The sequence below is a fragment of the Phaenicophaeus curvirostris genome, chromosome 3 (assembly GCF_032191515.1).
Source record: "Phaenicophaeus curvirostris isolate KB17595 chromosome 3, BPBGC_Pcur_1.0, whole genome shotgun sequence".
NCBI lineage: Eukaryota > Metazoa > Chordata > Aves > Cuculiformes > Cuculidae > Phaenicophaeus > Phaenicophaeus curvirostris.
The window spans coordinates 92029775-92043745 of record NC_091394.1 but is presented as its reverse complement, the minus strand read 5'-3'; the positions used below and the strand labels follow the sequence as shown (position 1 = coordinate 92043745).

The following is a 13971-nucleotide window of genomic DNA, read 5'->3' as shown; positions in this document are numbered from 1 at the left end:
TTAATGTTACCTTAAATTTGGCTTCTTTAACCTTTTGTAAATCATTCAGAATACTGAAGGTATTGAAGGGCCTATGCCAATCTCAGACTATTGGTAACACTTGAATAACCTATTAGGGTAGAAGGCTTGAACTTATTTTTTCAGATTTGCAATTAAAAGGCCATCTTGTCATGGAATAAAGAAATTTTGAAACAGGTATGATTACTTTTTCATGCTCCCATAGATACATGAGAACATGAGTAGTTTAGCAGAATATGTCTCTGGGCTGACTAGTGGAAAGTCAGGGATGAAGTGAAAATATAGCTTGAAAAGATGTGTTAATCAAAGAATTAATAATTTGGTTATTATACATCATAATTAGTTAGCTGAAATGGTCCTTCAGATGTTGAAAAAAGCAACAAATTGAAGCCTAGACTGATTCTAGAATTCAGATTAAGGACTAAGGACTCAAGATGTAAGAAAACCCTTTCCTTAATGTGCTCTTAGACCTAAATCTCTTAAGCAGATTTGTGCACAAGAGTAACTTACATTATCACAGGCAAAAAAGAGGTAGTTACAAACATTTTGCCACCTGTAACAAGAACTCTAAAACATTTCCTGCAAAAATATCCTATTTTCAGTTTTGAAGCACTGTTATTAATTTTTGAACTAGAGTTCATGCCATTAAATCTTGTTTTATATGACGTCACTTCTGAAAACAAGGTTTGCTCCAATTTCCTGTTCACCAGTAGAATAAAATATTGTTCAAGAGATTTCACTTTCATCTAACCCTTAGATAAACTAAAACGTCTTACTTAATAGAAATATTCAAGAATAAATTAAAAGGAAGAGTTAGATCTTACACTGCACAGAACATAATTGTATGGGCTCTGATCAAGTTCTTGAAAAATACCCTATAAACCTTTATATTTTGCTGATAGCTCAATATGCTGAAAAATATATAGTTTTGGAAGTTATCTATATCCAGCCCTCTAAGTCACTCTTCCATATACACAGAGTCCTACAAAACACGGTATGCTACAGACAAGACATACATTCAGTGTTTTAATTTGTATCATTACAAATGCTCCAATCAAAAAAAAGGCAGCTTAGGCGACATCTCACTGACGTACATTTATCTGCTACAAGTGTAGCCAGTGATTTATTTCATTGTAGAGAGAAACATCATTCACTGAAAAGTACAAACATTATCAAGCTCAAGGTTTCTTTTTGCTGTGTACTTATGCTCTTGTGATGGATACATCCAGTATAACCAAATATTTCCCACAAAAACAATCGCCATTCATAAGCTGCTTAAACTACATCAGAGCTGTGAAGTTTTGTTCTGGCTGTATTTCCTCCCCTGTCATGAGCTTTTTTTTTTGTCTAGAAATGTTATTTAATGCTAAATGTTACCTTATGTGAAAAAGTTTATTTTGATCTATCTAGAAATCAGGTTCTTTCAATAGCAAGAAAACTGCCATGTTCACATGTTACTCATCTTAAGCTGTACAAGACCAAATTAGAACATGCCACTGGTAACGCCCCACATACACCCCCAAAGATTACAGTTTGGGGGAAATCCAAGTACAACTCATGGTAGCCTCAAAATAGCCAGTGAGAAAAGAATTGGAAAATATACTCCATTGGAATCTAACCAATATGAGGCTATCCTCGGCTTTTTGTTTGCTCCATTTGTTGTTGCGCGGTTTGTTCACGTCCCCCAAAATTTTAATAAAACTATGAAATCTAGGTATCAAACACTCCACTAGCATACTCTGGTCTTACCTTTGTCTTGTCCCTCATAGAACCTTTTCCCAAAATAGACATTTTTGTTAGTGTTTCCTCCTGTAAACGCTTTAGAGAATTGCCACGTGGACCCAACAGTTTTCCCACAAAGTTGAACTGTAAGAAAACAAGAAGTCATTAAGCTTATTGGATTTTTAAACATAAATGAACAAAATAGAATATTTTGCTGATCAATTTGTTCTAGGTGCCAACAATTATTAGATAAATTATCCACTCAGTAAGAACTGTGTAGGACAGTCAACAGCATGTCGGGGGCTCCACCAAGTGCCAAACGAACCACAGAAGCATCTGATCTCAAAGAACTCCAACAGTATAGATAACTTTATCCTGTTCAACACTGAGAACACATGTGCTCAAACTGCAATTCAGGTTTTCAACAATAGTTACCAGGTACATAACCATAAAAAGAAAGTTAGCAGCAATCTCAGATACTGTTCTTCAGAGCTTTGGTTTGTATTGCAATAACTTAATTGGCTTATCCCCCCTCCTGAAGATTTATGAATTTATCCATACACTATACCCTACACTAAAACAAGCAAGGAATTAAATCTAGAAAACATAAGCATATAAAATTCAGTTTCAAACTAGAATCACTTAAGATATTCTCAACTGCCACTCAGCCTCCATCAACATCACTGAACTTGGGGTTCATAATCATGGCATTAGGTCATTAAATTATTAAATGAGGGAGAAATGGTGAGACAAAAATAAAGGAAGACAAGGAAATCCCACCCCTTTCCATTCATAGAAAACACCAAAACATACAGCTGGTGCTCTTTAAGCCCAGAAGATGCTTCAGAGGGAAAGCAGGCTAAGAGTTATCAAAAACCCAGTTATAAAAAAAAGGAAAACAAAAGGCACATAGAATGCACTTTTTATGATTTCAAGGACTTAGTTGAGCCACAAGGTGTGAAAGTTCTTACAAGCACTCCTCCATATGGCATATATTCCTAATCACAGATACCAGAAGAAAAGCTGGGTAACTTCAGCAGTCCACTTCCATATATCACTGTCGTGCATTTCAGAAGGTATATAAAATTTGAACAATAGTTACAGAGACATCTTGGAGACTCACCTAAAGTACACAGACTATTTTAGTTGGGGAAAAAAGATCACAAGAAGGTTGATAGACATAAGCTACACTTGGGAGTTGGTAGAGAAATGCTGTAAACACTTCCTGAAAGTAATACGTCATTCTTGTATTGATTTACATGGAAAGGTTTCAGTAGCAAGATGCTGTAGGGGTGACTTCTGTGAGAAGTTGCCAGAAGCTGCCCCTACATTGGATAGAGCCAGTTTCAAGACTGACACACCACTGCCCAAAGCTCAGCCCATCAGCACTTGTGTGACGATACATTTAAAGGGTAAAAACTTTGCAAAGTTGAGATAAGTGAGAAACAGCCCTGCTGACACCAAAGTCAGTGAAGGAGAGGGAGGAGGTGCTCCAAGTGCTGGAGTAGAGATTCTCCTACAACACATGGAGAAGATGATGCTGATGCATATTGTCACCCACTGCAGTCCCTTGAGGTCCTCAGTGGAGGAGATATCCACCTGTAGCCCATGGAGGGCCCCCACAGCAGAGCAGGTGAATGTATCCTGAAAGAAGGTGCAGCCTGTGGAAAGCTCATGCTGGGGCAGGCTTCTGGTATGAGCAGCAGCCCATGGAGAGCAGCCCATGCAGGAACACTTTCGGGCTGGATCAGGGACCCCACAGGGGACCTATGCCAGAGCCATTTGTTCCACAGGGTACAGTCCTTCAGGAAAGGACACATATTGGAGCAGCCTTGAACTGCAGCCTGTGGGAGGGACCCACACTGGAAAAGCTCATGAAGGTCTGTATCAGGTGGAACCTCCCAATCGAACTGGGGATGACCACAAGGAGGAAAGAATAGCAGAGATGAAGTGTTCTTACAAGCTAACCACAATTCCCATTCCCTCTGTGCTACTCAGGGGAAGAAGTAGAAGAGCTAGGAACAAAGCCGAGCCTGGGAAGTAGAGGGTGTGTGGGGAAGGTGTTTTTTTATTTCTATCCTACTGCTACAAATAATTGGCAATAAACTAATCTTCCCCAAGTAGAGCATTCTGCCCATCACCAACAGCTGAATCATCTCCCTGTTCTTCTATCTACCCATGAGCTCTCCATTTTATTTTCCGCCCCCATCCTGTTAAGGAATGGGAGTGAGAGAACAGCTTAGTGGGCACCTGGCAGCCAGCAAAGGTCAAAACCACCACAATGCCATTCAAAATAACACCACAATAGAGTACTTAAACTACTGTTCAGGATTATCTGCTATCCCTGATGAATCTCTTAACCCACGACTTTCACACTGCTGCAATCTAAGGTGACATAATTATGTTAACAAAAAGACAGGTTGCATAAGTAAAAATATAATGCTACTAAAGAGCAAACAGGCTTAAACTACTTGTTTGTGGCCTCAAATTTACGAAACAGTAAGTTTTAATTCCTCCTCTATTACTGTGTCACTAAAGGGTCAAGATGGGCTTCTGTCATCTGCTTATTTCACTGGAGAAATTTGGGAACACTCGATAACAGAGTAATAACAGCTCAAAAAATCCTTTGCAATACTGGAAGTGCTGATGGAAAGAGGCCCAGCAGCAGTCACCCTACAATGCACAAAGTCACTAGTGCCAGCCTGCCTACTGCAGCTTTAGTTGAAATGCAAGTGTTAAATCTACTCAGTATGAAAACATAACTTTATTCCCTTTAGTACTTGGAAGTTCAATTCCTGGTATAGACCTGAATTAGAACCACAACAGTTGAGCAAATTACCGTAGTCCATAGAAGCTATTAAATGTAAGGCCTTGCATGAATTAGTCTTCCCTGAAATTATTAAGCCAAATCTCGAGAAATCTTCAGGCAATTTGTTTTATTACATTTATTCCTTTTATTTTCTTCTCATAGGTCATAAGATACAGTAGAAGAAAAACATTGGAGACAGGTTTCCCAGCAAAATGGTAGCAGTTCCCTTTGCTAAGAATACTCAGAAGTGAGGGCCACTGATGGGGGCCTGTGTAATCTAATCTGCAGCCATGGTTTCAACAGAAGGTTGGACAAGATGTTCTCCAGAGGGCTTCTCCAGCTTTGACTTCTGATTTTATTACTGAAGGTGTAACTTCAAGGAAAGCAAACAAATGGAAACAATTCATAACAAGTCTGAACTTCCCAAAGTCAATACCTCCTTGCCAAAGCCTACTTAAATAAAGGATCATAACTTATGAACAAGGATTTCATAGTTAAACTCAAATTAAAGCTTTCATATAGTGTACTACCACATCAATTTTCCGAGCATTACTTAAGATCACTTATGTTTACTTTAAAATAGACTCATAAGTTATTAGGAACAAAAATAAACATTACATACATTTAAAATGAGAGATCTTCCATTTACAGTAACACATGCTGAAATTACTTCAGAATGTTGAGAACCTGCAGTCTGAATTTGTAACAGTAATCTTAATGTTCAGATATTTTTACTCAGTTTTTTTACAGCAATTTAGAAATATGTAAGTATATATTCAATCATAGAATGCATAGCTCCAAGTGTCACTTTTTAACTTCAAACTACTTGAAAATTAAGATAAACTAGAAATCCTAATTAACAAATGGAAATGCTGCAAACAATCCATTTTGTATGTAATCACACTGACTAGAAGACTTAGGAGCTCAGAGAAGACTTCAGTGTTTCAAAGCATATTACTTCAGTTGTATAGTTTATGTCAAATATAGCCAAATAGGCTAATATGTTGTGTATACCTAAAAATTTACCTACAGACTTTTAATACCATCAAAAGCTGTCATCTTAAATCCAAAAATCTCTGGCTTTTAAGATAGATGCTCTGATAGCTATACAAGTAGCTGCACAGATGACATGTCTAGACAACACATTTAATGAACATGAAAATATATTAGCTGTATCCTGAGTATTCTGAGTACTATTCTTTCCTGTGCACTGAGGCTCTTAGATATGACAAGTCTGAAGCATGACAAACCTGTGCTGCAAGTTTGAAATTCCTGATTTGAAAGCCCATACCTTTACATCTAGACAAAGCTGCAAACAGTGAAGGTTACTAAAAAAAAAAAGTCTTAAAACGAATTCCAAAAGCTTTTTTGCTCCCACAAAAAAGTAATGCTTTGGAACATTTCAGCTGATTATTCCAAAATTAAGAGCCATTTGTGATATCAAATGTATCTTCTAATAGGAAAAAAGATGCTTTACTTGGAAGAGGTATCTTTTATCAAACTATTAGTTCATCTCCCTTTTGCATCTATTTGGAAATATTTGATCAGATGTTTACTTTGAAATTTCATATAGATACAAAGATATGAACCACTAAGTTAGTCTCATTCATACACTTTATCCCTAGTAATCAAGAAGTAGGAAGACCCAAACCTAACCTAAACCATCACACGTTACAAAACAGGTTTTCATTACAAAACTAACAAATCAAGCCTATCTGCTGGTGAACCAGAAACAAGTCAGTCGGATGGAGCCAAGCCAGCTCTTCACTCAAAATAGTCCATGTACAAGTTCCATTGGCACTTCCCACACCTCACATTCCTAGAGTTTATTTGCCCAAAAGCACAAAACCAAAGACTAAATTCCCATCTAGTATTGAACTCAAGCTAGCAAGCTATCTGAATTGGAGGCATTGGAGGGTAACAAAGACACCTGCACAGCTCCATAAAAGCCAGTCATATTCATTAACTCTGGCTTAAAATCAGACATGCCAGACTCTTCACTCATTTCTCCCTAGTAGAGCATAATCACATCCAAACTGCCAGAAATACCCAAAATTATCCTTGAGTTCACTAGCTTCAGCTTAACATTGAATTAAAGCAGTCACACCACTTTCCAAAGCAAGCCAGCCTGGAAGCTATTGCCATATTCAGCTCTACAGTAGAGCTGAGCTCTGAGACAGCCATGAACTGGACAAATCTTGTGTCAAATCAAGGACATTAAGACAGCTTCCAATGTCTCAGGTAATACTCATGGTCTTATAGATGATAAATAGAACAGAAGATAAATCTCCAATGCAAAGTTGCTTCTAGTTCAGCTCCAAAGTATGTGCCAAATACAGTACCTCAATTACAATAAAACACTGACGATATTTTTTGTAAAACCAGTATCAAGTTTCAGTATAACAGACCTGGGAGGAGACAATAGGAGAAGATGGGAAAAATTATCCCAGCTACAGTTCAATTCGAATAACACTCCAGTCATGATAAATGATACCCTCTGTAGTCTTACACTAAATATCACCAGATATAAATTAGTTCAATCAAAAAGCATGCAAGATTTAAGTGCTCTTACTTCCCAAAACCTCTGAACAATGAAAGCATATCCTCCCACATGTACACCTCTGATTTACTTTGTGGTTAAAAAGACACACCATGAAGTGCAACAGCACCTTCTCAGATTCGTGAGATACGGGATTCTATCCCTTGGCCATGATATCCACTAATCCATGTGTATTGGTTAACTACATTGAAAGATCGTATTTCTTTCCCTTTCACATTACCTTAAACTGCTGTATAACTACAAAACCTCCAATTTGGAATATATTATTAAAACAAAAAAGTTAAATCAATCCAGTTTTGGATTGAAACACTATTTCCTCTCTATTTACAAATCCTTTTTTCCAGACACAGTACACTGAAGACTGACATCACTGCTTAACACCCATTTCTTTGGAATCCCCAAATCAAAATATGACTAACAATAAATCTCTAGAGATTTATTTCCTTACCAGATCACTAGTTGGAACTTGCCCAAAAACATTTCTGGAGAACACACCTACAAAGAGTATACAAGCACAGCATTCTGTTCATAAACATTTCATCCACTGTGTGAATTTCAGCAAAAAAGGAACTAATGTCAACGCTAGAGTTTAAATGCATTTATTACAGAAAGGCGGATACAATAGAAAAAAATGTCTATCCCACTACAGTAAGTCTGCTAAGAATGGTTCATCCAGTTTAGAATACTTAATACAAATGCTTAACCAAATGCTTTCTTGTAAAGCTTTAAGCAAGCCCTTGTCATTAGAAAGCTCTCCTGGCATATTAGTCTTCCACAGCAGTTCCTCTGTGATGGAAAAAAAAAAATAAAAATATGATGCAGAGCACTTCTTGCAATGACCTGAAACCAGGAAAACCAAGATTTTTCTTACTCATTTCAAGAACATAGGGTTTGTATAGAAACAAATACTTAAGCATCTATCTTGTATTGCAAGCTATTCCGTCCTTCACATATAGGAATAGATCTTTAAACATGTATTCATAACAGGAAGGTTGGTCAATTTACTTTAAAGTTGCTCAACAGTTAACCCTGGTATTACATTTGATGCTTGCTTCTCAAAGCCATTTAGTTATAAAACTACGTTTTTTTCTTCCTACTCTAAGAAACCATTATGAAAAATTGTTTTCTAACTAGTCATGTGATTAAAACACATGACTATGTAACAACTGCAGATATGTTGTACAGGACTGACATCAAGATATTTCCACTTCAAACATTGAACTAAAACACTTAAATGGATACCAGTTCCATAAGTCAGTAATTTGGGAATAATACATACATTTGAAGCATCATTTCAGGAAACACAACAGACAAACTTTAATGGGCTTCTAAGACTTCCCTGGTATCTAAGTGTTATTATATGAACAATTTTCAAAACAGCAGCCTGTCACAAAACAGAAATAACTGTTTCCATATTTTTGATGCAGCTCACGGAAAACCATCATCATTCCATTTATCAGCCATGCAACCTATTTTTCCTCCAAATTCAGAACACCTGAGTTCACTAAACCATCAAAGTAAAATCAGATTTCTGAGACTAAACCACTTCACAATGCATATTCATTAAGTGTGCAGGAGGGGGTAAACATTTGCACATGTCTAAGCAATGAAACAACCTTCACAATAGCATTTCATAAGCAGTGTTATGATAGATCCAGAGAGTCCCTTTACCAATACAATTACATCATGACTTTTCATGGCCAGATCACTTTTCCTACCTTTATCTTTAAGCCTGTGTAAATTTGAAGATTTTCAGGCATTAAATGCAACAGAAGTACAGTTTTCAGGGTCACATTTTCACACTTGACCTAGATTCAGTTGAGGTATCCAGTTGATCAAATAGCAATATGTATTAGATCACCCTGAACTCCACTGCCTAAGCTGATATGATCCCATTCCACTAACAGCAGTTTAGACAACCAGTATGCATATGTACTCCTACAAAGAAGTTGATTTAAAACTGAATCCTATCTCAAGAACTTGGTTCTTTTCATACAAAGTTGCATACCTCTAACCCTTGCTTGTAGCATATCCCAGCTACAATAAGATTGTAGACAGCACTACCAAAGCATACTCAAACCTCATCTAAAAACCTCAGATTAATTTCCATATCACAGCAATTCAGGCTTCTCAGAGCCATCTATAGAGCTGGAGCAACCTGAAAAAAATAAGATTGTACACAATCAGATTTTGAAAAGACTTGACTAGACCTGCAATCTATAGAAAAGGTTCTGCAAGGTCTTATCAAGTAAGACTGTCAGCATATCAATGCATGTTAATTCAAGGGTTTAATGTATAGAGAAGTCTAAAGAACAAATGAAGAATTAATTATATATACAGCCAGCCTCAAACAAACTGAGCATAAACTCCTGGGACTACTCTAACAATTTTATTTCATAAAACAGACAGAACTCATGCTGTCTTGGTTTCATGCCACCATCTTCTATCAAGGTCCAGACAAAAAAAAAAACCCATCTTTCACATACTAGAGCTAGTTGCCCTATTAGGCCTCTTAACATTGCCAAGCTTTGAGCAAAGAAAAAATGGTCCTGCTTAACAGGTATAAATATATAACACCACAGAGGTGACCAAGAGCTCTTAAGTGGGGGTGGGGGGAACTTAAGCACATCAACACAGGCTCCACTGTTAGCACACTAAGCAGAAAAACTTTCAGGGAGGGCAAAGTAGCCCAAGAAAGTTAAATTCCTACTTCTAAGTCTTAAGTTTACCAGATTCTTCACCCACAGAAACCCAGCTGCTCTGAATTTCAGATGAATGCCTTTCTGCTGCAGTTAACCTGTCACCTTCCAGGGCTGTCAGAGCTAATGAGGCTGCATTGCACAGGACCCAGCTATGAGCCCATGAGAATATATCTGACAGGACAGGTAATGTAAGCAGGCATTACAATGCCAGGCTGATAAGATCAGAGCTAGAACTGCACGACCCATCTTGAGGCCATTATGTTTATTCAAGGAGTCAGACTTAGAGAAGTCTTAAACAGAGAAAGGGCAATGAAATACTTAAAGGAAATTTAGTTAACTGTGTCACATCTAGTAAGCTATCAGAATGGGGGTAGTGCACCAGTGGGATGTTTTGGTCCGAAGATCTCATTCACCATAAAAAAATGTTTGATATTTCATTAATCCCACCTATATACCTAAACAGCAGAAGCATCTTTGCTTGCTGGAGTCATCACTGGCAAAAAAAAGTAAGTTTCTGCTAGAAAAATGACTTAAATTTGTAGTTTAATGTCTAAATTGGTAGTCAGTTTCATTTTTAGACACTAAATAAGTTAAAGTTATTAAAACCTTGATCCTGTTTAGAAGTAATCACTGACTTGAGAAAGCACTCTTATTCATAAAATAGAAAACAAGCTTCATTTTTCGCCACCATTTTCTGTATACCCAAAAGTTCAAGGTTCAACCCAGATTGGTACCCCAATGCTACTTTGACAGACTTCTCAATTAATGCAGTGACTTGGTCAACTTCAAACAGCAGATGTTCAGTTCACTGCCATCAAAAAGACTACACATCTTGAAAGAGTGAAGGTATCTTTGTTCCAGATCTTGCACAACAGCTAACAGCTTTAATGTGGACTGCAGGCATACAGAAACAGATGCCAGACAGCAGAACTGCTCTAAACTCAGTATTCACATACAGAAGAATTTTTTGCAATTTCATCCATATTTAAGTTCCCAGTTTTATTCTTCTGAAGCATTTGTCACCAGTCTAGCAGGGAGGAATGAGAAAGTTACTCAAATCAGAAAAAAAATTTTAACTATTTTCCTCAGAAATTATGATTTGGCATCTTCTACAAATGACACATTTGCACCAATACCAACACCTCTTGTAGGCAAAAAAAAGTCTAGAAAACTACACAGACACAGAAAAGAACAGCATAGAGTCATAAAGAATTTATGTGAAGCACCATTTCAGGTTTTATAAGCTGAAGGTATTACATGGTGCTTAAGTTCTGCAGAATCTGAATGTAAAAAGTATGTACTAAATACAGCTCAGTGGAACCAGGACAACTGGAGTGATTTCATATCTACTGCAAAAGACCACACAAAGCATCCCAAATTCCTGAGCCCTCATCTGAACACACTTACCAGGAAAAGAATTCATAAAACCATAGAATGGTTGGGTTGGAAAGGATGTTAATCATCCAGTTTCAATCCCTCTGCCATAGGCAGGGACACATTCCACTAGATCAAGTTGCTCAAGGCCCCATCCAGCCTGGCCTCAAACACCTCCAGGGACAAGACTTCCAAGACTTCTCTGGGCAGCCAGTTCTAGTACCTCACCACCCTCACAGTAAGAAATTTCTTCACAATACCTAATCTAAATCTATCCTCTTTCAGCTTAAAATTGTTACCCCCAATCCCATTAGTCTTTAGAACAAACATTTGGATGCAAAACAACTTCGTTTCCCAGGGCACAGGGATTGAAAACTCACATTAGTCACTGCAGACTACAGAATGCCAGGATAACGCTCTCATTTTCACACTGAAGCTATGTCACTTCATACACTACTTAAAATTTATTACATCTCCAAAATAAAGCTACAAGCCTGGCTCTAGTAAAGAAGTGATAAACTGCAGTGATTACTTGTAGTAAGGTTTTTTCACAGAAGTTCAGAATGTCATGTGACTTCATACTCTTCTCCCAGACTACTCCTACATAGTGAAAAAAGTTAATTCTTTCTGACCATATAGAATCTTTAATGAATAAGCTTTAACAAATACCCATCTATAAGTAATAAAAAATAGTAAGAATATCTGAGCACTCCTATGTTGGGGTAAAAATATTGTTAAACAGAAAATATCTAGGATTACATTCACCCTGGCAGCAGGGAGATTTGTGTGAGCAGAAATACCAGTGTTCTGCTTTCTGTGAATTCATTGGAACTTAAATGGCATATCTACTCTGCACAGCATTTGTACCCCTTGATCCCTCCACCCTCGTCTTCTAAACAGACACATATGTTAATTATATTTGATCATATACATATATTTGATTATACAAGATTAAATCAAAATTCCATCTGGATATAAATTCAGGTTTCTTTCCACAGCATGTACCAGGCTGTATTCCAGTTCAGACACTTGAAAACACTCTCCATGGACCTAAAGTACGGAGCACAGCAGAGCACACCTGCCCAAAGATGGCAAGGGCTTTCTTACTATCCTAAATATGAATTTCAGTGTTCAGCCCTTTAAAAGAAAGTTGATACTATGTAAAGAAGCAGAAGCATATTGCAAAGGGCACTGTTTCCCTTTTTAATATCCATTTTGCCTTTCTTCCCTCATGAACTCAACCTATCTACATCTCAGCATCTATATGAAAAAATGCTGGTTACACTGACCATGTACACTTCCCCTGCCTTTTACTTACCAATCTTAATGATTCTGTATGTTTGTAAATAGCTCTTCCCAGCCATAAAAATGACTTAAGTCAGAGTTCCAAAGAGATGTCCTCATAAACAGTATGCAATCCTGAATTCACTGAAGCACTATTTCACGAAACTCTGAACAGCAATAAAGAAATCCCTGAAAGTTACTCAGTATTGTCTGAGGAAAGCACTGATGGAGTGGAAAAAGTATTTAGAAAAAGTCTTCCTAAAGAAACAGAGGAAGGAATGTAGGAATTCCTTTACTCCATGAGCAGAAACAAAAGCAAACAAAAGCAACAAAACCTCCAACAGAAGGAAAAACCCATTTCAAACAGATGAAAAAAAGACCAGAAGAGTAACATTCTGCAGCCTATTAAACACTGAATAAATGCTTCTATTTCAATGCAAGATAATACTTAGTAGTAAAGTATAAGAATTCATGGTGGTCAAATATTAATGAAACAGTCCCTATCCCTCCAGAACAGACTGTATAGCTTAGTAGTACAGATTTAAATGACTCACTATTAACAATGGCTGAAACTTAAGGAACTGGGAAGGGAAAACGTACACAGCAGGTTCCTTCAGTAGTGCATTTTAAGCTGCACTTCTACATACAATACAGAAGTCAAAGCCTAGGATCAGAGTCCACTTAAATGTATTTCATTCCTTTTGCTGTTCTGAAAAAGAAGATCCTGCTATCCTGAAAATAAGATTCATTTATCACTTGTTGTCTACAGACTACGTGTGACCAGCGCTGCTTTCCTGTACATTTATTCCAATACGAACCACTTCTGTCTTAGATCTCCTGTAGAACAGACTGCACATCAGCAACAGTAGATATTGTTAGTGCCGTCTTAAACGTAACATTAAAAAAACCTAGTTAACGCTAGTGAAATACCTTTTATAAGCACTTAAGTTTACCATGTATGAAAACTGGGCTTACCTTCGGGAACTGTTTTACTGGAATCAAAACTTTTTGTCCCAACTTCATATTCTTATTGATGACTACATCAATATACTTCTCTTCTTCCTTTCCTTCTCCTTTCTGGAATTTTTCAATTTCTGTTAAAGGACAAAAGTTAGTCATTTTCAATTTAATAACAATCTAAAGGCTGAGAATCTTCAAAGTCAGTGTAAATTAAAAGCTTTTAAAATAATACTGTATGGCTTAATACATATGGCATAATGTGTAATTAAAACATAATTAGTTACATAGGTTGATATGATAAATTATGTGCTTTTATAGACATTACTCACATTCATATCAGCACCTTGAATTAGTATTGCAAGTATTTTAAATGTTAACTTTAAGCTTAATATTTAGAATACATTTACATTTCATTATATATGGCTCAAGCATGCAAAACTATACTTAGATATCTTTAGTAACATTTAAATTCTAAAACATACAGCACAGTTGAATACTTAATGTCATTCCTCTATACTATAAACAAAGTATAAAGTTTAAAT

General features: G+C 36.9%; 1 protein-coding gene across 3 annotated transcripts in view; it reads right to left on the bottom strand.

Moving 5' to 3' along the window:
- Positions 1–13971, bottom strand: part of KHDRBS3 (KH RNA binding domain containing, signal transduction associated 3) — a 98339-nt gene that overhangs the window by 59575 nt on the left and 24793 nt on the right. For all 3 annotated transcript variants that reach the window (XR_011337215.1, XM_069854700.1, XM_069854701.1), the window contains exons 2-3: positions 13445–13563; positions 1768–1884 (exon numbers count right to left, since the gene is read on the bottom strand). Coding sequence is in view for 2 of the 3 variants with exons in the window: in XM_069854700.1 (XP_069710801.1) it covers positions 1768–1884; positions 13445–13563 (236 nt within the window). In the remaining variant the exon portion in view is untranslated. The remainder of the gene's footprint in view (positions 1–1767; positions 1885–13444; positions 13564–13971) is intronic.